This window comes from Macrotis lagotis, chromosome 5 (assembly GCF_037893015.1).
Source record: "Macrotis lagotis isolate mMagLag1 chromosome 5, bilby.v1.9.chrom.fasta, whole genome shotgun sequence".
NCBI lineage: Eukaryota > Metazoa > Chordata > Mammalia > Peramelemorphia > Peramelidae > Macrotis > Macrotis lagotis.
The window spans coordinates 239132013-239158472 of record NC_133662.1 but is presented as its reverse complement, the minus strand read 5'-3'; the positions used below and the strand labels follow the sequence as shown (position 1 = coordinate 239158472).

General features: G+C 40.4%; 1 protein-coding gene across 2 annotated transcripts in view; it reads right to left on the bottom strand.

Annotated features, from left to right (window-relative positions):
* Positions 1-26460, bottom strand: part of NLK (nemo like kinase) — a 130521-nt gene that overhangs the window by 11412 nt on the left and 92649 nt on the right. For both annotated transcript variants that reach the window (XM_074189027.1, XM_074189028.1), the window contains exons 4-7: positions 19225-19331; positions 17657-17742; positions 12676-12885; positions 8006-8107 (exon numbers count right to left, since the gene is read on the bottom strand). In XM_074189027.1, the coding sequence (XP_074045128.1) occupies positions 8006-8107; positions 12676-12885; positions 17657-17742; positions 19225-19331 (505 nt within the window). The remainder of the gene's footprint in view (positions 1-8005; positions 8108-12675; positions 12886-17656; positions 17743-19224; positions 19332-26460) is intronic.

The window sequence follows — 26460 nt, the reverse complement described above, 5'->3', positions numbered from 1 at the left end:
GAATCAGGACAACTGGAGATGGTCCTGGATGTGAGGCAATCAGGGTTAAGTGACTTGCCCAAGGTCACACAGCTAGTAAGTGTCCAAGGCCAGATTTGAATTCCCAAGCTCCTGATTCCAAGGGCTCTATCCACTGCACCACCTAGGTTCCTATGTTCATATAGATATGTATGTATGCATGTGTATATGTATATATGTATGTATTTTAGTCCAGCTGGATGGTACAGTGGATATTGAAACAGGAACCTAGAATCAGGAACACTCATCTTCCTGATAAATTACTGGCTGTGTAAGCCTGGGGAAAAAAATCACTTAATCCTGTCTGCCTTGGCTATCTCCTTTGTCAAATGATCTGGAGAAGGAAATGGCAAACCAGTCAGTATCAGTCCCAAGAAAACCCCAAAAGGGGTCATGAAGAGCAGACCCTGAGGCCTCTTCTCTTCTCCCTCTTGGTCACGTCATATCTGGATTTTTGTAATAATCTCTGGTGGGTCTGCCTGTCTCAGGTCTCTTCCCTCTCTGATCCATTTTCCATTCAACCACAGAAATGATTTTCCTAAAACTCAGGGTCAAACATGTTACCTTTCTCCTATTCAGTAAACTCCAGGGGATCCTCACTGCCTCCAAGACAAAACACAAAATGTCGTTTGCCATTCAATGGTCTTCATAACCTAGGTCCTTCCTCTCTTTCCAGCATTCTTTTTTTTTTTAAAGTTTTTTGCAAGGCAAATGGGGTTAAGTGGCTTGCCCAAGGCCACAGGGCTAGGTAATTATTAAGTGTCTGAGGCTGGATTTGAACTCAGGTCATCCTGACTCCAGGGTCGGTGCTCTATCCACTGCGCCACCTAGCTGTCCCTCTTTCCAGAATTCTTATACCCTCTTCCCCAACACATCCTCTTTAGCCCAGTGGCACAGGTCTTCTATCTGTACCACAAACAAGACCCTCCTTCTCTCAGTTCTGGGTCCTCTTTCTGACTGTCCCTAAGGCCTAAAATATTCTTGCTCTTCTACTCTATTGACCTCCCTGGCTTCCTTGAAGTCCCATCTAAAATCCCTCTTTTAACTAGAAGTCTTCCCCAACCCCACTTAATTGTAGTGCCTTTCCACTGTTCATCATTTCCTTGTTATCCCGCATTTAACTTGATTTGGAAAGATTTGTTTGCAAGTCTCTCTCCCTTTAGATTGTAAGGTCCTGGATGGCAGGGATTGTTTTGTTTTTTCATTTTTGTATCACTACCTCCTAGCACCTAGAGTAGGTTTTGTGTGTATTCAAATCCTGGCACAGGCAGGCAGGTTACTTGTAATAGGGGAATAACTCATCGTTTGACCTTTCTTTTTCTTCTAAAAGCACACTACATGTTGTCCTCATTATCTGATACATACATATGAATGACAGAAGAAACATCCCCAAATTCAGAGTATATGAAATAGCTGAGGATTAAAAACCCTTTTATCCAGGTCTATTCTCCATTTTTTTGTTAATTCAAAGTGCTGCTGGGATAGTCTATGACCATAACTGGTCACACCAAATAAAACTGTTTAAATATTCTCTACTGGCCCCACAACTTTATATGAGATTCCCCAGGAGATGCCTTCATCTTCACTCACTAGTTTCTAGGAAAGCTGAAGTGGTACCTGTACCAAATACCAATAACCAACTATTGTTGGTTATGTGCTTTTCCCACTAAGCCCTTACTTTCAGGATAGAAAGGTAGTTTGGAACCAGATCATGAATGGTCTTATATGATTTATTTGTGAGTGAATGGTCACTGAATGTTTTAGACAGGGAATGTCTTGGTCAGATCAGTGTATCAGCAAGATGATTTTTAGCATTTGTGGTAAGATTGCCTGCTGAAAGAGGAATGGAGGCAAGAAGACCACTTTAGAGGTCTTGAACTAGGGTGGTGATGATATGTGAGTGGAGATGAGGCAAGAGATAGATGTAAGAGAGAATATAAGAGAATTGACAGAATTTTACACTGATTAGAGCTGTCTGACAGTCATAAACATGGGACTAGGGGTCTCAGGGGGGAGACTGGCTAAACAAACAGATTTAAGTTACTGCAATAAAGCAATAACTGAAATCAAGGGAAAGGATGACATCACCAAGGGAAGGTATCTATTGAGAGAGGTTCAAGGACAAAAGTCTAGGGACACAGTGACAATCGGGGGGGGGGGGGGGGGGGAGACAGAGGAGAAGAAAACAAAAGATGGATGGGCAATCCAGGAGTGTATACAGGAGGAGGGGCAGCTATCAGATCAAACACTACAAAAAGTCCTGAAACAACTAGCCACTGGATAATGGTGACCACTCAAAAAGTAGTTTTTTTTTGTTTTTTGTTTTTTTTGCAAGGCAATGGGGTTAAGTGGCTTGCCCAAGGCTACAAAGCTAGGTAATTATTAAGTGTCTGAGGCCAGATTTGAACTCAGGGACTCCTGACTCCAGGGCCGGTGCTCTATCCACTGTGCCACCTAGCCGCCCCTCAAAGAGTAGTTTTAAGGACAATGTAGAGGTTAGAAATTACATTGCACAGTTAAGGAGCTGTAGACTAATCTATAAGTTTAAATATATATAGAGGAAAAAATGTTATCTAATAGTAGATGGATGAAGACTATGTCAGGGGAAGGAGAAAGAGAGCTTAGACCAATGCTTTATCTGAAGATAGATGTCAGGGGAATTCAAGTTCAGGTCAGGAAAATTAGAAGGTTTACTCAAACTAAATGGGTGAAAAAATTTTTTTTGTAAATGGAAGCAACAGGTGAGATTTCAGGGAATGTGAATTATGGTGGTCAGGATTCTCTATTTAACACTTCCTTTTTGGGCACTGACTAAGGGCTTTTCAATTAGCCCTATCCCATCAGGGGGAAGCTTGTCTTATCTGCCTGAGGAGGATTCTGTTAGAATTAGACCACTGTTTCTTTTCCTTCTAGAAATTCTAATCCATAGGGCACCCTCTGTTGGAGGGGAAGGGACAGAAGTGCTGGGGTGCTCCCTTTTAAGGTCTTTGTCAAGGTCATCTCCTGGGACCGGGCATAGAGGACTAGTAATGGGGCATTATTTCCTCTTCTGGTAGATGGGAACTGGAGGTGCTGGTGGGATGGCTAATTCTTAAGTCTAGTTTTCTAGTCTGTAATTTCTTTGGCCAATGAAGTACTCAGAACTCAGGATGGACTGAACTTTAGATTCATCCATATCCTATATAAGTATGCAGTAAGAATATAAAGGTAAGGAGGGAAAAGTCATTCCATCAAGCTGGATGAAGCAGAACAAAGACTGAGGAACTACAGGGTGAATCTCAAGGCTCAAGAATTCAAGCTATCATATGTAGCTGACTAGTTTAATGTACTTGGGGATCAAGGACTATTTTGGGGAGACTATAAAGAGGACTGGTAGTATGGGATGAACTTAATCTCTGAACCACAGGGATTCTCTTGGAGAGTAGGATTTATCGATTTGTGAGTTCGAGATCTTAAAGGACGTTGATAGATTGTTTTGGGTTACGTGGAATAGGAATCCCTACTCCAAGGAGTCTGTAGATCCCAGGCTTGAATGCAAGGTGTACATGCTGGAAAATAACTGGAATGGTAGCTACGGTTCCCAGTGGAGAAAGTGTGTTCTGAATGGAGGACCAAGAGATGCTATTGTACAAAGTTGGGGGTGGGAAGGAGCAAAGAGCACTGATGTTGGAGGTGAAGAAAAGTGTAGACTGGGAGTTTTGTTCAAGGGCATATTTGTTAGTTTTTTTCCTCCTGTTGTGTCACAGGGGAGAATATAGTTTTGCCATATTGTGCACAATGAACCTGACCCATGAGAGTTACTTGGGGCTAGAAGAGGCCTTCTGGTTTTCTGGTATGGGATTTACCTTTGCACACAACTGATCATATGATCATATGATCTCCATGTACAAACCTACATCTGCAAGAATTTGCAGCCACTAGAAATCCCTGGTCATCACGTGCAGGACCTTGGATGTATCAGAGTGGTCAAAGGGGAGATGTACATACTACTGTTCTCACCCCACTTCAGACATGAGGAACTTAGCTGGAGGCTAATTAGGAAACTCCCCTTCATTCAGAGGATTTTCAACCTCTGACAGAAATGATCTGGACCAGGGCTGTCCAACCTTACTTTTAAAAGTTTTTATTAAAACAATAGATAATATATTTGGATTTGCTATTTTAGTGAGAGCTCTGCAATAGCTTGGCTTCATTTACTAAAGCCACGAGGGTTGCATTTATTTTTTTTTGCAAGGCAGTGGGTTTAAGTGAATTGCCCAAGGTCACACAGCTAGGTAATGATTAAATGTCTGAGACTGGATTTGAATTTGAATTAAGGTCCTCCCCACTCCAGGGCTGGTGCTCTATCCATTGTGCCACGTAGCTGCCCCCAGAGTTGCATTTTGAACAGCCCTGATTTATACTGTTGGGCTTGTGGAGAAGTTTCTTGGCCATAGCTTCACTGGGCCAAATATATTTATTTGGGAAAAATGATCAGGCACCTACTCAAAAAAACAGAAACAGGAAAAAGTCTTGGGCAGCCAGAAAGGTGTACTGAGGTTAAGCCCCCAGGTTTCTGTTCCTCTCTGGCACAGCAACCCAAACTAGTCACATACTCTTCTGGTGGTGCCTGAATGGTAACCATGGGGCACATCAGGGGGTTAATACACGTTTTGTCTTGTCTGGTAAATGAAGGGGGGAAAGTATCAGGGTCAGGGCAGAGGGGTTCTGCTTGATGAATCAGTACTGGCCTTGGAAAGGTGAGATAGAGGATAATGACAAAGACAAGGAGATCTGTGTGGGGGACAAGAAAAAATGAATAGAGACTTTTAAAAAATAAAGTAGATAGAGGAGAGTTTACAATTTGGAACCAAAGAAGCTAAAAAAGGCATGATCAGTAGGTAAGATCAGAAGCCACAGCCAAGAGTTCTCCAAATGAATTTTGTTATTATTCTAATAAGTTCTATAAAGTATTCCCATGGGAATTTAATTGGCATAGAATTAAAAGTGCAAATGAACTTTGGTCATATTGTCATTTTTATTATATTGGCACAGCCTAGCCATGAACATTGAATATTCTTCCAGTTACTTAAGTTGTTCTTTATTTCTTTAAAAACCACTGTATAATTGAATCAATACAACTGAATCTTTTGTATGTTCTAGTAGGTGGATATCTGAATATTTTACGCAGTCAAGATTTTTCAACAGATAGAACCTATATCAATAAAGGCACCCAATGAAGGGTGCCTTTAAAAGGATGCAAAGAGTCTCAGAGCAGGGAGAAAACTGGTCATGGGAAGAAGGGTCACCTGTCTCAACTTTAATGGATCTCAGCTATTTGAGGTAGAGACTCTATCTACCTAGTTCTAAAAATCTTCTGAGAGTTACATGAAGAGCTCTACCAGGGGCTTCTCATGAGTCCTTATAGTTCAGGAGGGAGTTATAGGTCCAAGGAAGTCTGGGAGTCAATGGCATCATTGGAGCAGTCCAGGTTGGGGGGAAGGAGATGCAGTCAGTACAAGAAGAGACCAAGCTCCCCTAGGGACCACCCTCCTGATGACCCTAGAGATTGGAGTGGGGGAACCAGAATGTTAAATGTTAATATGAGTCAAGTCTGCAGGATCTGAGAGTCTAAACCATAGCAGGAGACAAAGCTATCAACAACGAAGTCTAAATCTTGGTCAGATGACAAGAGCAGGCTAATGATCAAGGATGCTGAAGGAAATAGTGGGCAGAGGCAAGGACCACTGAGAGGATCACTTTAAAGGTGCCAGTATGGAAAGATCTTAAAAAATCCCTTTGCTGAACTGGGGTTGACAAGCAAACCATGCGAGTGCATATAAACGTGACCTCCAGCCAGTGTGGCAGGAGCTCCAGGAAGCTCTGCTGTCATATGGCTATGGGACTGAAGATCAACTTGATATAAGCAAAAGTTGAATGTTTACATGGAAAAATCTGGGTCAACTGACTCTCCATGTAAACACGGCTATGAAGGCTTCTCCACTGGATCCACCAGAATTCAAGGTGTGAAGCTAAGAGCACATGGGTCAGGCCCCTTCTGGACAAGATAGTGTTGACATCCAAGCTATCTGAGGTCTATTCCAAGAGTCATGGACTTGAAGCAGTGACCCTACCTCCGAGAGGAACCCTAGCTCCAGGAAATGAGGGGCTCCACCAAAGTCCCTTGTTAATGTACCACTAAAGAAACAAATCGACACATTTCTCCTTGATGTCCTCAAGTCACATTTCAGTAAAACTTTCACTTCAGAAACTTTTTCAGGAAGAAGTCTGCCATGTGTGAGAGGATCAAAGAGCTGGAAACTCAGCAATAATGTTGGGATGGCACCTTGGGGACTGATGCTCACCCCTGCATCTGAGAATGCCCTTGCTATGAGGCCTCACTGAGTGAGCTTCCTGTTCCTTTCTTAAATGGAGCATTTCTTGATCCCTTCTCCCTGCATGATTTGCTTCTTAATCTAAAAATGTTAAATTCTCACATGGTTTCAATAGTTTTGAAGTAAACAAAGAGCAAAGAATTTTGGAGCACAGCTTGTAACACGAAAATCTAGACCTGTGTTTATGGGCTCCTGAAGGTTTTAAATGACAGCACAACTTTATTATCTTTTATTACTTGAAGAACCTTTCTCAGGAATTAACCTAAGGCTCTTAACAAAGTCACAAAGGGTGACTACCATATTATGTTCTTGTAAAAAAAAAAAAAGACAGAAACAAGAGACTGTGTTCCAATCTACTTGGTGTGTTAAGCTAACCTTTTTATCTGGTGTCAGCTTTGGTGTAATATGCTTAATTGTACAAAGATACATATGATGCTGCTGCTGTTTAGGGTTTTTAACTAAGGACATTGAATAGCTTCCTATTTTCCCCAATCTAGGTAAAAACTAGGTCTTGGAGAGTTAACAACACCGGATTCATGACCAGAAACCTAAACTCACTGGATGGGGAGAACTCATTCACAAGGGGCTGTAGGGTGGTGATGTGAATGCCTGTCCACACTAAGACCAACAACACAGGGGAGAATCAGTAGCATGGGCATCCCTGCCTAATCATTCTCAGTCTTTGTCTTGTCCAATTTTGATTTGCCATTTTAGTGAGAACTCTGTGATAGAATTAGAGCCTTGCTTCTTTTCCTTCTAGAAATTCTAATCTATAGGGCATCCCCTGTTGGAGGGGAAGGGAAAAAAGTGCTAGGGGTGCTCCCTTTTAATTAAGAAAACATGTGGGAAAGTGTTGCTTCATTAACAGGGCAGAGAAAAAAAAACCAGTTTGGGTGCCTCTTGTTGGACCTGGTCAGTGGCAAACCCCAAGTGTGGCTCTTTTTAGCCTGACCTCACACCCTGAATTGTAAATAAAGGAAAAAGAGCTTCAGGACACATGAGCAAGCTACTTGATGCCTGCATTGGGTTGCTATTCATCCTTGGAGATGTCTTGAGTTGGATTCATGACGCATGGAAGGGGCAAAACTGAAAAAAAAAATGGTTCTTTGTACTTGGTACTAATTTTGCTTTCCACCATTGTGGCTTACTCACCTTAGCTATTCTTTGCTTGACACATTAATAAAATGGGACAAAATTTAAGTTACAAAAATAAATCACAGACTATCAAGAAATGGAAGGGACCTTAGGTTTTAATGTAAAAAAGAGATAGAAACTGAGGTTCAGTGAGGGGAGCGTTATTTATCTGTCATCACATGGCTAAGTACTGATAAATGGCTCTGACCATTTGACAGACACAAGAATAAGATCTATAAATGAAAAGGCTGGAAAATTATATCAAGATAGAATTAGGAAATCCTCTTTAGGACTGAGTGTAGAAGGAAGATACTTTTGTTTGAAGAAACAATTTCCAACATAAACAAAACCATCATCTTATCAGGTAGAAGCACATGGTCTCAGAACTTCAGCTGAAGTGTTGCTCTGCCCTTGGCTTATGATTCTGATCCTAAGGCAGAGGGTGATCAGACTAGCTCTTCTCCCCCTTTGATCTTTACCTGTTTATGAGGACCCCTGAGTATGTGTGCCTTTGCACCTTCGCAAGCTGTCCTCATTGCTTCCAGTGACGGTGTGCCCAGTAAGTCGGTGATCAAATCCAACTGTAGGTAGACATGAAATAAAAATGACAATCAATGTCTGGGAATCACTCCATAATTCTTCAGCAATATATTCTAGAACCAGGGCTTCACAGACAGCTTGGAGTACAATTTCCAAATTTATGTTTCAAGTTAATGGAGAAAAGTCTGTATTCACCCTTTCTAACCTATTTAAAAATAATGAGTAAAGGTTTGACGACTCCAGAGTAGGACACTGTCCTATACTATCTATATAGCTTTTTCTGTGCTGGGCATAACAGCGCCCACAATGTGTCTGGATGTGACTGATACCAGTGGCAGATTGAGCTACAAGTATTCTTCAAAAAGTGAGACCAAGGTTAGATTTGGATGTGTGATGCCAGCTCTTATGTTTTGCACAAAGTCTTTACATTAAGTCAGAGTTGGACTTTCCGTGTTAGGGTCAAAATAGAGTTTTTACACTTCAATAAGGAAAGTCTTCTCCTGTGCTGGCAAAGAACTGTACCCATCTTACGGGAGAATATATATTTGAAAAATTTGGGGTCACAATTCAGATTTTAACATCTGTCTTAAACCCTACAGATACTATTATAACCTCACTGGCAATTATACTCTAGCCTGGGTAGTTCTTACCTATGAAAAGCTATTTTAGACTAAAGCTATGTTAGACTATGCCTGTTTCTGGAATCATCAAGCACAAGTCTGGGGATGGTTTAGCACCCAGGACAGACCTGTGACACTTCACTTTATGATTATGGAGACACATTATAGAAACGTGTCTCTACAGGAACAAGATATTCATTCATAAAAGTCTTTTTTTTTCTTGAGGGGGACTAGATGACCCTTTAATAATCTATATGAATTATCAAGCTACTGTTGATTAGATAGCAGGTTTATTAAGATAGATAGAAACATTTGAAAAGATCTGCCCCCAAATAAGCTGGATCATAGAAAATAAACAGAAAATGAAGTTCTCATATGAAGATTAGTTGCATCTATCTTACTCTTACTTTTTTTAAAAAAAAGCTTTAGGAAAAGATACAGGAAATCATTATGTATAATTGGAAATTTCTTCACTATTTTATAACACCCATATGGGGATCCCCCAAGTGGTCATTTTTTTCAGAGTAGCAAAAACAAGATTTTTCTTCCCCTAGAGAATTAAGCTTTAAATACCAGTGGAAGCATGCTTTAGTTATTTTTGATAGCCTGAGATCCTGGTTCATTGAACAATTTCAGTGACTTCACCCCCTCCGTTTTTCTTTTAAAGTATTCCTATATTTAAAAGACTAATACTAGTTTCATAATGTAAGCTCCTTGTATGTAAATATGAAGATTACATATATTAAAAAAACTGTTAAATTCAGTTTTCTAAATTTGGAACATGATAGACTCTATAAAAGTAATATGTATGCAAAATATTCAAGATACTAAAATATCAAGGTACTAAAACTGGCTTCAATTATAAGGTTACTTTACTAATTGGTGCAGTAAAACAGCCTTCCTATTGCACACATTACATCTTTACTACTGAGCTCATACTCTGTAGATGTTTTAAAAAACAATAATATAGCTACTGTTGAATACAAATGGAGCAATATAAGTCACTTTTAGGATAGAAGTATCCAACTTTGTACCGATCAAACTACCAAAAAACTATTTTACAGAGCTAGAAAAAAAGTGTAGCAAAGTTCATCTGGAGGAACAAAAGGTCAAGAATATCAAGGGGAATTAATGAAAAAAAATGCAAAGATGATGGCCTAGCTGGACCAGATCTAAAACTATTTTATAAAGCATCAATTATCAAAACTCTCTGGTACTGGCTAAGAAACAGAGTGGTGGAATAATAGAATAGAACAGATACAAAGGAAACAGTAGTAAATCGACTATTTGATAAATCCAAAGACTCCAGCTTCTAGGGTAAGAATTCACTTATTTGACAAAAACTGGTGGGAAAACTGGAAAATAGTATGGCAGAAACTAGGCACAGATCAGCATCTCATATATCTATACCAAGATAAAGTCGAAATGAAAAAACAAAAACAAAACAAAAAAAAGGGGTGGCTAGGTGGCGCAGTGGATAAAGCACTGGCCCTGGAGTCAGGAGTACCTGGGTTCAAATCCACTTAACCCCATTTGCCTTGCAAAAAACATAAAAAACAAAAAACAAAGATAAGGTCGAAATGAGTACAGGACTTAGATCTAAAGGATGACCTCATCAGTTAATTAAAAGAACAAGGAATATAGTTTATCTGTCTGATCCAAGGAGAAGGGAGTTTATGACCAAACAAGAGATAGAGGAATACTATAAAATGTAAAATGGATAACTTTGATTACATTAAATTAAAAAGGTTTTGCATAAATAAAACCAGTGTAATCAAGATTAGAAGGAAGACTGAAAGCTGGGAAACAGTTTTCACAATATTTCTGATAAAAGATCATTTCTAAAATATATAGAGAACTGAGTCAAATTTTTAAGAATATAAGCCATTTCCCAAATGATAAATGATCAAAGGATATGAACAGCTTGTTTTCATATGAAACTATTAAAACAACCTATATTTTTTATTTTATTTTTAATTTTTTATATAGTTATATTAAAAAATGCTCTGAATCATTATTGATTAGGGAAATGCAAACTAAAACGAAACTGAGGTACTCCCTCACACCTATCAGATTGGGTAAAATGACAAAAAAGAGAAAATGATCAGTGTTTCAAGGAATGTGGAAAAAGTGGGACACTAATACACTATTGGAGGAGTTGTGAACTGATCCAGCCTTCTGAAGAGCAATTTGGAGCTATGCCCCAAGGACAATAAAACTGTGTGCATGCCCTTTGATCCAGCAATACCACTACTGGGTCTGTATTCCAAAGAGATAATAAAAAGGGGGGAAAAGACCCACATGCACAATGAGTTAGAGCAGCTCTTTTGTAGTGAGTGGCAAAGAATTAGAAATTGAAGGGATGCTCATTAACTGAGGAATGGCTGAACAAGTTGTGGCGTATGAGTGTTATGGATTACTAATATTCTATAAGAAACCAGAAGCAGGTGGATATCAGAAAAGCCTGGAAAGACTTGTATGAAATGATGCTGAGTAAAATGAACAGAATCAGGAGAACATTGTACACGTAAATAGCAACACTGGGTGATGATCAACTATGATGGATATAGCTCCTCTCAGCAGTTCAGTGATCAAGGACAACTCTAAAAGACTTATGATGGGGGTGGCTAGGTGGCGCAGTGGATAGAGCACTGGCCTTGAAGTCAGGAGTACCTGAGTTCAAATCCAGCCTCGGACATTTAATAATTACCTGGACACTTAATAATTACCTAGCCGTGTGGCCTTGGGCAAGCCACTTAACCCCATTGCCTTGAAAAATCTAAATTAAAATAAAATAAAATAAAATAAAATAAAATAAAATAAGACTTATGATGGAAAATGTCATCCACATCCAGAGAAAAAACTGTGGAGTCTGAATATAGACCAAAGCATATTACTTTCAGTTTTTGAAATTTGTTTTATGTTTTTTGTTTTTCTTGATTCTTCTTTTGCAACATGATTAATATAGAAAGATATAGTTATTATATATAATATATATAGTTACATATATTTAACCTATATCAGTTTATTTGCTGTCATGAAGGGAGGAGGTAGAAAAATGTGGAAGTCAAAATCTTACAAAAAGATGAATGTAGAAAACTATTTTTTTCATGTAACCAGACAAATAAAATAAAATAATATTAAAATATGTACCCAACTCTGGACAATTTCCAGATGGTTTTCCAATAGCCACTGAATTTAATCTATAAACGTAATTTAATATACCATGAACATATAGTTGAGAAAGATGTTAATCTCTGAAGAGAACAAATACCTAACACTGTGACTAACAGTTCAACAGTTCGGTTAAGAAAGTGAAAACACACTGCTTATAGAGATGCAGGCCTGTTTAAAAACTAGAGATTTGGAACTACTACCATTGAAGTATGGGATCCTAGTTCATCTAGATATATCCACAAAGCTTTAATCAGAATGTTCTAAATGTTTCTTTGTATTTGAATGAATTCTGGCTGTCCTATCAAACCCAAAGTGTTTGTTTAATATCTTTTCTCTCCAGCTAATTGTTAGGAGCCTTTTCTAAATGCTCAAAAATGAAAGAAATCAACATTGAAGCTCTCAGAAAAACAGAATTGTCTAAACTTCACTGAATACTTTTTAAAGAGGTTCATCCTATGGCTCAAAGAAGGGTGGGGGGAGGTGTAGATGTCTTCATTTCTTGTCACTTTTTTTTTTTTTTATTTTTGGCAAGGCTAAACTGGCTTGCCCAAGGCCGCACAGCTGGGTAATTATTAAGTGTCTGAGGCTGGATTTGAACTCAGGTACTCCTGACTCCAGGGCCGGTGCTCTGTCAACTGTGCCACCTAGCTTCCCCCTCCATTTCATGTCACTTTAAGCAAAATGTTCTGAGCACAATACAGCTGACCTGAGCCACAGTAAAAGCCTGCACTCTCTCAATACTACCTGAAGCTAGACTGGCCTAAAATCAATGACATAACAGGGTGTCAAAGGGCAAGGGTGTGACATCATACCTGCTGAATGGGGCTTTGTGCCTGAAATAATATCCTTCGCCCCAGGAGTTCTGCGAAGATGCAGCCCACAGACCAGATGTCAATGGCGTTGCTGTAGTGGCGGCTGCCCATCAGGATCTCGGGGGCCCGATAATACTGAGTGACAACTTCCTGAGTCATGTGACGGGATTCATCCAATTCCTCCACTCTGGCCAATCCAAAGTCACAAATCTAGAAAAAATGGTTTATTTTTCAAATGTGATTTTGAAATGATCAGAGGTTTCAAATGCATGTTTAAAACAAAATGTTGGGATGTTATTTACAGATTTAACATGTTAAAATGTGCTTTTATGGAGTTTAGTCCTTGGTCAGAGTTTACTACCAAATACATAGGATTATTACTATAAAAATAGATCTGATCTGGAAGGAGAACAATTTGTTTAGTCATCTACATTGCCTTTCCTTCCCCTTAGAATACTGTGTCAATAAATTCTTTAGCTAGTTTAAACTTTTGACTGACAACTGAAGCAAAACAACAGAGACAAAATAAGCCTTAGCTCAAGCCTAAAGGTGTTTAATGTTTGTTTAATGAAGAAATAATTGATTTTCAATCTTATTTGAATGTAGGTCATGTCACCTCCACCAAAAGGTTTTTAAGAATTTTTATAGCTAAGGCAAAATAAGGTCAAAATGGTGTCTGTCTTGTAGAAGCTGTAGCCTCTGAGATCTTGGAAGAGTTCTTAGGCCTCCTTCTAATGTCAACTTAAACAATTAAATACTTCTCCCACTAAGTTTTGTATAATCTATTTGAACAAATTCATCATTCCCAGTTATACCAAGGGAACCATGTGTGTGGGGGTGGGGAGGTAGGGGGCGGAGGGAAGGAGAGGAGAGGATGTATTTCTAACCAGTCATGTAGGGGGATAAAACACCAATGCAAAAAAAAAAAAGATTAAATATTCAAGCTTCTTATTATACTAATTAAAGTGTGTTCATTTGCCTTAAGTTCCACTGTCTCTTCCCTTCTCTTCAATGTAAAACACCCTGACATCATTCCCCATTCTCTTCCTATTTCCTCCAGTTTGTGATAATGGGCCAGCCCTTCTCACCAAGGCCAACCCCTCTGCCTGCAAAATAGATCTCGGAGCCTCCCATCTTCTCCAAGAGACTGCCCCTGTTCCTGCTGCCCATTCTCCAGTCTGGGTTTCTTAATGCTCTCTCCTCATTTGACTATTTGCCTACTGGCCTTTGCTAGTACTTCATCCATGTTACATCCTCCAACTGTGGTTATTCAAGGCTCTGAGCTGGGTCTTCTTGTCTTCTCTCCTTACAGTCCCCCTTGGGACTTCATCAGCTTCCATGATTTAATGATCATCTCTCTGGACATGACATGGCTTCATGCAGTTTCTTCCCTGAATGCTGTTCCCATAGATCTCTTAAACTTAATGTATCGAAAGGATAGCCCCAAAGTCTCCCTCAAACACATTCCTCCCTGAATGAACTTATTTACCATCATTCTTCTCATCTCCTGGGTTCATAGCCTCAGTATCACCCTAGACTCACCCAACTTATTCAACTGGTTGTAAAATCCTGTTTCTGCTTCTATAAACACACACACACACACAAACACACACACAAACACACACATCCCCTTCTTTACCACACTTACAACCACCATCTTGGCTCAGACCATTATTATTTCTCACCTGGACTTAAGCAATGCAATGGTCTCCTACCTGTTCTCTCTAGAGCAGTTCCCTCCCTGATTCAATCTAACCTAACACAGAACGACCAAAATGCTTCTCCTCAGGTGCACATCTCATTATCATTCCCTTTTTAACTCTTGCAGACTGTCACAAGGATCAAATGTAAACTTTTTGATTTGGGCTTTAAGCTGTTTCCCAGTCTGGCCCCAACTTCTCTTTACAGCTCATTATCATCCCTTCTTGTACTTTGCGGTCCAGCTGGTCTAACTCTGAACTCTGCTTCTTACACAAGGAAAGACTTCTCCCGTCGCCATGTTTTTGTGTGCTGGCTGTTTTTTTCCACTTTTAACTCACAAAGTATCTTTTCCTTTAAGACTTAAGCATCCCCTTTACAAGACCTTTCCTGATCCTCCCAACTGCAACTAAACTCTTTCCCTAAACACTACCTTGTATTTCTTTTGTACATGTGTCTCTATATGGTTTCTCCCTACAGAATGAGAGGAGACATTATTTTATTCTTTATTTAGAAAATGGTTAAATGCATACATGTTGATTGATTGATTAGGATTAAAAAACTTACTCTGGCCTAAATATAAAATTTTTAGCATTGATTTGAAAAAAAAAAAGACATTAAAAGCCCCAGCTCTTTTCTACTTTATATGAATATATATAGTTTTAACAAATGGTCTTCATCTCAAAAGCAGATCACTTGTTTGGGTCTGCCATCCTTGTCTGGATCCAATTTTCATTCTCACTTGGAGGATGAGCTGTATTCCGTGATCAGATAACCAATGAGAGAGTGAGATTTTCACATAACTTGTCCTCTGTATAATGGGAAATTAAATAGACTCAACATAGGCAAGGATGGAATAATTATAGATGCATCTGCACATTCAACTGTTCTCTAGCCTGATAAATGTGACTCCCTAGGATAAGTTGGAAGCAGAGCGAAATTCTGATATGTCCTAATCTTGGGTTTATCCAGAAATAATTTTTTTCATCTCCACACTGAGAAGCAAAGTATCCTGGAACTAAAGAGCTAGGAAAATCAGCTTCCTGCCTGAGAAGATTTGAAGCAGAGCAAGTTCTGGACAAAATCCTTTTTTGCTCAATCTTCCAACCAACAGCCAGGGCATGAGACAGTTTGGTTCTGCTGTCCCTTTGGCTGGCTAGAGCCAAATCTGCCCTGCTAAGAGCTGATGAACACAGGGTTGGGTCCTGAGGCAGGCTGGAGGATCTCCTGCCCCCAGAGTTGATTCATCTCAGGTTAGGCAGAGGGGGCAAATGCACAGACTAAATGACCAATATGATACACTTTTGGCTTTTTAGTCTCAAGAATAAGAAAATTTAGCTGAAAGAAAAAATACTTCATCACAGGATGGCCAACAATTTTATTTTCTAGGCAGTCTGAAAAAGAAGCATTCTTTCCAGCTAATACATGTTAAGAATAGGAAAAGGATAGGGGGATAGGGCTGTATGTTAAAATCCAAAGAATTTGGAGTCAAGGGACCTAGGACGTTGGGGTTATCCTCCCAGGTTTCAGTTTTCTCCCTTGTGAAAGGGGAGGTTTGGATGGTTGGGCGATCAGGTAATAGAATCTTAACTGAAAAGGAGCAAACTAGTGATTCTTCCCAAAGTCACACAAATGTTGGAACAAACTAGACTCAAAACCTTAGCTGTGGGCAGCTAGGTGGCGTAGTGGATAGAGCACTGGCCCTGGATTCAGGAGTACCCGAGTTCAAATCCAGCCTCAGACACTTAATAATTACCTAGCTGTGTGACCTTGGGCAAGTCAGTTAACCCCACTGGCCTTGCAAAAACCAACCCCCCCCCCCCCCAAACTTTAGCTGCACTTCACTGCACTATATGGATCACATTAAGGATTCTGAAAACATTTGAATATTTTGAGGGGAGGGCAGAAGGGTGAAGGAGGCTTAAGGCTCTTCTACTTCTCAACCTACCATCCTAAGGGATGGAGGCAGGGTCAGATTGACAGAAATTTTAATCTGCAAATAGCCTAGCCCCCAAGGCCATATGAGTTGGCCAAGTGCTAGAAGAAAGCACTGAAAAATCAGAAAATGAAGTTCATTCACTCAACATGAAGGCTTGATTTCACTGCCAACAAACTAAGGAGTAATGACAGAAAAGATTACTCTTAAAGTAGGCAATATTTTAAAAAACAAGGCAAAATGGTAAAAGTGTTTGCTGTGTAGAATTAAATAAAATGCCATTTATGAAGTTAGTGAAAATGTCATTTGGTTTTCATTGTGAAGTTATCTAATGTGTAATGATGATGTGGATCCAAGCAGGCACCTGTTTCCTATTTCTGCAGACTGAGAGAGAAATGCAATCATTTGTTCATTACACAGGGTCAAATAATGCAGGTTCTTTAGGCTGCAGTTTTTTGGAAACTTTGCTGCTAATGTACACTTCCATTAGGAAGTGCTTTGGGAGAAGGTAGGAATGACTTAAATGCCAACTTCAATATTTGTAAGAGGTTCAATTGAGAAACAGTGGTAAAAGAAGAAGTGAACCATTTCAATGAAATTTCAGCATTATCTATAGCTGAACATTATACTCTTCAGCTCTTATTAGGATGGTTAAGTTAAGAGCTGGCTAATGGACAATGTGGAAATGAATGACAGGTGACTCACTGAGGCTGCCTCTCTGCTTGGCTGGCATTTCAGTCACCTGTGGAAAGGGCTACAGTTCAGTAAATCCCACCTCAGATACTTGCCACCTCTATGACCTTTTGGACAAGTTGTCTAACTTCCCTGGCCTTTAGTTTCCTCATCTATAACATAATTATTTTATTATTATTGGTGGCCCAGTAGCTTCTGATAATCCTTTCCATGCCTCCTCCTGCCTTGGATAACCAAATATGGACTGAAGGAATGAATTATTTGTCTTCAAATGATTAATTCCTATAACATACTTCATTAGGAAATAGAAAGGAAGTCACTTTATTTAGAGGCACTTCTTTTTTCTTTATCAACCTTATTTCCATTTCAACACCATCAACACACACTCAAAGGGGAGAAAAAAACCAGAAAAACATGCCATGTGTCAAAACAGTACATGCTTAATCCTAATAGGTGCAGAATGTACTTAGTAGGGCTAGTATTTTTCTGTGAGATGGGACACACACACACACACACAGACACACACACACACACACACACACACAAGAATTTATTTAAAAAAATGACAAACACTGTAGCAATTTTTTCTTGAAAACCCCACTGCCCTTAAAAGACTGGACACGCATGGATGTTAAAATAAACTGAAGGGCCTACCTTAAGCACACAGTTGCTGTTCACAAGGAGATTCCCTGGTTTAATGTCACGATGTAAAATGCCGGCGGAATGGAGATATTTCAAACCTGAAACAACAAATCAAATGACAGAGGCTTATTCTTATTTCTAATACAATGAGAGATTCTAGGAAAAGTTTTTTTAGGTGTCCAACAAATTATTAGGGGAGATTCTGGGCTGTTCCCTTCTAAATAAATAATGAGACGAGAAATCTGACCCAGGCCTATGGCCGGGAGACAGATACACACATCCTTATGTGCACACAAACACACACACAAACACACAGACCCACAAACATTTTGATTATAAATTAAATACAAGGTCACCAAAGGCATTATGAGCTTCCATTCTTCAGAGATGCCTTATAATTCACAAGATGATCTGAAGCTAACTCTGTAACAATGATTCTAACACTAAGGTTGGCCTGGTCAGTCTCAATTCCCTACGTGGCTCCTATGTGCTCCCTGGAGAATGGGAAGTTCTCTGAAGTCTACTTTAACCATGAGAAGTTGAAGTGGGCTTTTCTTCTTTTCGGGGAGAGTCCAATCCAGGGGTCTACCCAGGTTCTTCCCTTTGCCAGCTGTTGAGAACTAAGGACCATTTTCTCATTCTTTGGATTGAATATTGAGAACTCCTATATTATTACAGAAAGTTCCCTCTCAGACCTCCAGGAATACTCTAGATATCCATGGTATTTTTTTAAAACTAAAACAGCTTTCCCTTTCTCACAATAGTTAATTAAAGTTATTAAGTGGCACTGAGAAAGGATAGAAAACAATCTAATAAAAGCTTCCCAATGCCTGAATAGAATTTATGGATAATGGTGGTTTAAGGGTTCCCAGTTTTTGAGGGGGAAACCTAAGAAAATTAGTAACTATTTGCTCTAAGAAAAAAACCTCATAACAAGGATAAAAGGCTTTGTTGCCCTTCAACTGAATCACATATCTTGTCTTAAACAAAACTCAGTAAAGAGAGGACTAATGTCCAGGCAGCAATTTAATTATTAACATTCAAAAGTCAGAAGTGCCAAGAAGAATCTTCATGGGGATCCTGGTCAAGACAGCAAGGTTGCTTCTTGCCAATCAGTCTTCCTGGAGAATCATTTAGGCAATGGATTCCGTTAGCTTTTATCTGCTTTGTGGATGTCTCAAGATTCTTTTGCTGTTCTGTAGTGACTTTCTAGGGCACAGATATATTCTTGTTTTTAGGCACCTGGTGCTAAGTACTCCTACTCAATAATTCAATGTCTTCCTCCATATGGTCATTTTCTATGGCAAGGTATTCTTCCAGATTTGCTTCTTCCAAATCAACTTGCTCCAAGTGGTATGGTAGGGTTCCATCTTTGCCGTCACTATCACAGAAGCTCAATCAAGAACTTCTCGGCAACCTGGGAACCTTCAAGGAAATGTTACACTCGGTTACATATGTTTAAGTCAAAAATGAAGTGTCTGTTGGAGCAGGAAAGCCTTGGAAGGCCAGGGTAAAGGCCAAAGAAAAACACAACTTTCACTCAAACTGCCATTTCTTTTCCTTCAGTCATAAAATCTTACCTCGTAAAATCTGATAAAGGAAAACTTTGACATGATCTGAGCTGAGTGGTTGAGGAGAGACGATAATTTTATGTAGGTCACTCTGCATCAATTCTGTGACAACATATCTTTGGATTACAAGTTAAGGAGAGTTCAGAGAATGCCATTCATAAGCTCTTAGCACTTCCTAGTGCTAAGAAAGAAAAATTTCTACTCTCAGAGTTGAAAGTTTTATCTGCAGAAAATGTCTGGATGAACAGCATAAGAAGGGTTAGAATTCAGCCTTCAAGTGATGGACTTCCTGAATCTATCTTTAAGAGAAAGGTTGAAAGAGCAAACCACTCCCTATTGTTTCTGTAACCAGCACTATAAAATGGAAAAGGGTTCACATGACTGTCCTAAAAAATGACAAACAACCAGGACACTGGAGTATTCTCTGAATTCAGTCTTATTCTGGCCCAACTAGATACTGAAGAAGAGACAATCTGCAGCCTGATCTAAATCTCTGGGATTGACATCTCTCTGGTCTTCTCTTCTTTGACTTAGAAAATAGAGAGGATGATACCCATACCTCCACCCCCCCTCCCAGCCCCAGTATTTAATTAACCTTTTTCTTCAGTTCTTCATGTGTTTATATAACCTCCCCAAGTATGCACTTGGAAGGCAGGGACAATAGCTTCTTGGCATCTCCCATAGTCATTTGCATAGACACATTCAATAAATATTCCACTGGCCTTAAGAAGGAAGTTCATATGAAAGCTAGCATTTATGGAATCTATAAAGAACTCATAGTGTCTTAAATTTTCTGGCTGAATTAGAAAGATTTTGGGTTGTTAATTCAATAATAAAGGTTCGGCGGATCATAGAGGTAGAGCTTTAGAGATTATCCCATTCCCCTTATTTTGCAGATGAGATTTAGGTGGGGAAAAAAAGGTGGGGCAAGTGACTGACCCAAGGTCATTCAGATAATCAGTACCAGAACCAGGATTCAAAGAAACCTAGGACTTCTAAATTTAAAATCCAGGGCTCTTTAGTGTATGATAAAAAGAGAATGGCAAAGTGCCCCTTTTCTATCTCTAAGAAAAGGACAACCATACCAAGGCATCTAGGCAGCACAACAGAAGACCTGAGCCTGAACCCCACCTCAGACACTCACCAGCTCTGTGATTTGGGGCATGCTCCTTAAATCTCTGAGCCTCAGTCTTCTCATCTGTAAAATGAGGACCATCACACCATTCACTTCACAGACAGCTGGGAGGACCAAAGGAGGGAGCATCTGTAAAATGCTCTCCGTGCTCTGATGTGACTTTGATGACTTTAGGAGAGGACTTTCTGAAGATTGGCTTATGGACCTGCCTTGAAAGCTGCTTAAGTATCCCGTGATTATTCGGTTAGAATAGCTGGGCCTTCCAATGAGTGTATCAAACAGGATTCCCTATTCCTAAGCAACTGTACTGGCAACACAGGGGGGCAGCCTGGGCACCATCCCTTCTCACAGACACAGAGTCACCTCAGCAATTCTGTCTGCTCTTACTCCCGGAGTCTGGACAAGAGACAGGAAGAGAAGGAACGGTCAGTCAAGCTATCCCCAATGGGTAGGTTTTCCTCTGCTTCTTACTGTCTTCTCCCATTTCAACTTCCTAAGTACTTGCTTCATGGAAATTCACATCATGCAAAGAATTCTGAAAGAAATATGCATTCCTCCCCTTAGCTTCAGCATTCTGTCTCCTACCAAGAAAGTAAAAACAACTCCCCCAAAACACAAAATATCGTCCAAATGAAAGCAATGCTGCCTCTGGGGCAGACCCAGGACCTGGCTAGAGAGTGCCAGTACCTAGAGAAGAGACCTTTGCCCTATTCTACCCGTGCACCTGCCTATGTGCATGCGCTTAACAGCCCAGTCCATCCTGCATGTCACCTATCCTCACCTATCTGTCTAGCCCCCAGCCCCAGTGTTCCCTGAATGCTCTCATTTCTCTAGCCCCCTTGAACCCTGTCCGTTCCAGTCTCTCCTTCCAAGGGTACACAACACTCTCGAAGTCTCCTTCCCTCCTTTTCCCACATTCATGGTTATATAAAAATTACCTTACATAGAGGCCTATGGAAAGGTCCATTTACATAAAATAAGAACTGTCTGTAGCAGAAAAGAACTCTGGCCTTGGAGTCCCACATAAGCATCTAAAAGAGGTGACCTTAAAGACCTGCTTAAAGTCCTAGGCAATGAGATGACCAAAGGATCTGGAAACTCTTGCTTGGTAAGGGTTCAATACAGTTATCTTAAAAAAACGATTGAAGAATACCTCCTATTAAACCTTATCCTGAGAACCAATAGTGTGAAATCCTGAGGACACCCATGCAGAATTAATTTAAAAAGACAGAGCTAGGTTGGTTCCGGCAATCCCAGAAAAGAAATAACCACACACCAAACAAAGAAAACAGAACAAGGAGAAAAACCCACCCCTGACCCTCCCCAAAGCAAGGAGTATCTGTTTCCTTAAGAAGCCCAACTTGACAAAAGGCCTCCCAGTGTGGCCCATCTTGGCTCTGAGGGCAGGCTCCTCTGGGACTCGACTGACAGGCCTTCTGTTTCTGCCAGGATGCAAGAGTTTATCTGGATGTGGAAAAGCAGGTGATTGTCTGCAGCCTCACATGTATCTCAACAGAAGGGCCAGCCGAGCTGCAGCAGCAGCGCCAGAACCCTTCCTGCTGGTGATGACAGCTGGGCGGATGCAAGCAGGGGACAGAAAACAGCTTGGTTTTCAAGGGATCAGGTTGAATTGGTGGTACTGGCACTTGGGAAAATCTTGTTTTGACTTAAAAATGGAACAAAGTTGGGGCGGCTAGGTGGTGCAGTGGATAAAGCACCAGCCCTGGAGTCAGGAGTACCTGGGTTCAAATCTGGTATCAAACACTTAATAATTACCTAGCTGTGGTGGCCTTGGGCAAGCCACTTAACCCCATTTGCCTTGCAAAAACCTACAAAAAAAAAATTGGAACAAAGTGATGAGAGTCAAACTTGAAGAATAAATATGAAAGAGAATGTCATGTGTTTGTGTGCGTTTTCCCCCTACTATCTGTAACCATATTTTAAACAGAGGAAGGAAAGAAGGAAAAACACTTAGTGTGGGGATGATTGAGATGCTCTATTATTCTGAAGGCAAATTTACCCAAACTTGAAGGCAGACAGCAACCCAATACAAAATAGAAACAGTTCCAGACCCCCACATCCCTCTTCTCTCCCATGAACTCTGACCCTGGGCTACCCCCATGTACAAATGGGCTGTGTTAGTTTGCTGATAACCAGTGTTTCATGTCACTTCCAAGCCATGCTGCTTGGTAGAAAACATCGCCACCCCACCACCAACCCATAGCCACAGTGGAGTGGCTCGCCCTGCGTCACAGAAGGTGCTGTTCAGAACCCAGAACAGCAGCAGCTCAAAAGAAACAGGAGATGTGCAAGTTTAAAGCTATCTCCACCCCAGATGTTCAAATGACTATTTGTATGCAACCTGGAGCTCCCTGGGTCTGATCAGCCAGAGTTAGACCCTACAGTCACAACCTGCCCCTGTTAGAATACAAACTCCTTGAAGGCAGGGCCTGTCCTGTTGGCTTGTACTTTCAATGCTTAGTATAGAGCCTGGCCCAAGAGAACAGTGAGGACTTAAGTTCTCTCTGTATGCAGGTGGGGGAAGATTCCTCTCTATTTCTATACTTGGACACCTTTATATAGGATAGTCCCAAATCTGCTTCTCCAAAGTAAAGTGGCAGCATTAACAATGATCTCACATCTGAGGCTGAAAAGACACATACCATTCCAAATGAAATATAAACCAGGACCATTCTTGCCTCTGTTCAGCATAAATAATCCTGATGTCACTGAACCTCTCTGGCCCCTGAACCTGGAAAAATCTGATCCAACCTTCCCAAAAGTTTCTCATCCACAAGTAATAATTTCAGACTGGTGGTATTAAAAGCAGTCTACTTTTCAACTTGTTAAAAATACTTTTTCCTTCAAGCACACTTGGGTCTTATTCCCCCCCAAGGATGACTTTTTAAAGATCATTTAGCAGCAGCCACATCATTTTTATTTTGAGGGGGTCTGGACCTATAATTTCACTGGTGGAGGGAACTCCAAGAGAGGGGAGTTACCTGAGCTCACACAGCCAGGGAGTGTGAAAGGCAGGACATGACCCCAAGTCTTTCTAAATGTGAAGTTAGTTCTCTAACTACTAGCCTCAATGTCTTTCAAAATGTTTGCTTACAATTTTTTAATTTCCTCCAAATACCTTTAGAAGGACGCAGATCTCCATGTCCATTTTCATTTGCCCTATAGCAAGCCCACTCTTGCAGTTTAAGTTTCACTCTTTGTCTCTCACATGCGAGGGTGCCACATTTTTCATTTTCCTCCTCATTCTACTTGCAATCTCTTTAAAAGAGTAGGTTTCTTTGAAGTTATCCAAACAGTCACTTAGTCTAGTGAAATTTTTAGAAAGTAAAAAAGAGACCTCTTGATATTTTTCATTTAACAAGACTATCCTGAGCAAAACTTCTACCATTTGATTTTGTTAAGCAAGGTCACAAATATCAAAGTTCTAGAATGAATGAATGAGGCAGATGAAAATGCCTAGAAGTAACACATGTTGCTTTCGTCAGATTTTTGCTTTGCTTTTCTACAAATCCTCCTAAGACTCAATCCCCCCAGCATAATGTCTCCCAGATGTCTCAACTAGTTGCCATGCCGACTAAAGCAGCTTAAATTCAATGAGGGGCTGAAAAGGGGCCTGCATCTCTCCAGGTCTGCTGCATGTTAAGTAAAGCCTTCTTGACAGGGCCTCCGAGGTGCCATTAACTTGAACAGCAGCTCTCTGATCATTGTCTCTGGGGAATTTAATGAGGGACTCCCAAACAAGAGTGAAAACAGGCCTCACTCCCCCTAAGTGGGGCAGCCTCTCCAACAGCTGGTGCTGCCGCCAGGTCAAACCCCTGCCAAGGCCCTTAGAGTTTAGCACTGGGCAAAGAAAAAATCTGGGACCAAAGTTGGAGCCTTCAGAAGAGCAGTAACAGATTAAACATTTCTCCCTATTCAAGTCAGTCAATAAAAATATGATTGTTAAAAACCCCCAGGGCACTGTGTGCCAGCCTCCAAATTCTAACCAATTCATCTGAAAAGCACTGCCACAAAATAAACTGCTGCTGATTGCAGTAATGAGTTAAAGTAGTTGCATAAAATATAGATGACAAAACGCGTCGATTTGCTTCAAACACCTATTGAGGCAAATGCACAATAACAAAAACAGGGGTCTCTGATTCTTTGGGTGCCCCAGTGTAATAATGAGGCCTGTATCTTTGTTATCTAAAAAGCAGATTCATTTTTTAGGAACTTCTTTTATGATTATGAAAAATGAGCCTGTTTTTTCATTAAGCCTCACTAGTTATCTCGAGAGTAGGGGGTTGTCTAATGCAGTCCTCTCTCCTTTCTGAGGCCCAAAGGCCCGCAGAATGCTGGGGGAGGCCAAGCTGGAAGCAGGATCAGGGTCATCTTTGGGGTCATCCAGGTCCATGAAGAGCAAGCACAGTCTCCTAAAAGTAAAATCTAGCTACTCTCAAACTATAACTACCAATTTTCCTTTAAACTAGATTATCCACACTTGAGAAATGCAGAGGGATGAGAGTGATAAATAACAGGATAGAGGGGCTTAGGCCACCTACAGTAACTGAATCGATCTCTGGGGGTACTGGAGGCCTCCCCACCTTGGTGTATTCAAATCTCTATGCTACCACCTCCCCACCCGCAGCCTAGTGTCCCCTGCTCAGAATAAAATAAAAGATTCCCTCCCCCCCATCCAAATTCATGGATGCCCTGAAATTCCTGTACAGAGCCCTTCCCAGGTTAAGAACTCCTGCTTTAGATGGAACTTTTCTATGAATCTTTTTTTTCCCTCTCATTTCTTTCCTTGAACTCACTCCCCCAACCCTTTTCCTTCCTATTTATTCCTTAGATCCTCAGACTGCATGTAGGAACAATGCTGATCTATCATTTAGCCACCACCAGACCAAATTAATGAATCCCAATTTCTTTTCTTTTGTAACAATATATTTATATTTTTGTTGATATTACCTTCATTTCAAAATATATTTCTCCCATTTCCTGTACCTAATATTTCATCCCTTGTAACTAAAAAGAGTCAGTAAAACTGGCGATCACATCAGCCGAAGCTGAATCCCCCATCTCTGCTAAAAAGGGAGGAAAGGGAGTGAGTTTTTTTTAACTCTTCTCCAAGTCAATCTCTTGGCGATAACCTACCATGTTCAGTTTTTCTGCTTGTTCTTTCCCTTTCATACTGTTGTACCCATCGTATCCACTGTTTCCTTTCTTTTATTTACTTATGCTCTAAAGGCCACCCGAAGAATAACTGAGAAAGCCAGAATCTAGGTCACCTGACCTTTGGTTACTTCATCTCTCTGGGCCTGTTTTTTAAACAATAAAATATGAATAATTTTTCTAAGTCTAAGAACAAATGAGGTGACACACAAAACATTTTTTTTTTTGAAAATCAGAAAGTATAACACAAGTACAAAGTTTTGGCTTATGAGTTACCACGTAAAAAAGAGGTTCAAAAGGACTAGAAGTCATATAGGAAGAAAGTAAAATACTGCGTGTGATATAAATTCATCCAAATCATAGTGGACTCTAAACTAGCAAATCAGTGTAAAGTAGACTTCCCTTAGTTATGATCATTTAGAATTATGGGATTTGGGGGCTAGGTGGGATCCAATGCTATTATTTAGCTTGACTTCTTCATTCAGACTGAGTGACTTGTTAACTTTCCTAACCTTCCTGACCTTCCCTTGCTTTCATTTGTCAACTCTATCATGGGCTACCTCTTCTAGTTCATTCAAAGGACCAAAGTTGACAATTATTTGTTACACCAAGAGGGGGGGGCTTGATACAGGGTCCATGACATCAGTTTGTTTTTTTGCAAGGAAATGGGGTTAAGTGACTTGCTCAAGGTCACACAGCTTGGTAATTATTAAGTGTCTGAGGCCAGATTTGAACTCAAGTCCTCCTGACTCCAGGGCGGGTACTCTATCCACTACACCATCTAGCTGCCCCATGACATCAGTTTTTGAGAAGCCCAAGACTATGGCCTTCGTGTCTGTCTCTCCCTTATCAGAAGCTCACAACCACTTCAGAGGTTTCTACAGAGCCTCCTGTAGCAATGTTCTGAAATGGAGCATGAGCCTTTTGAGAAAAAA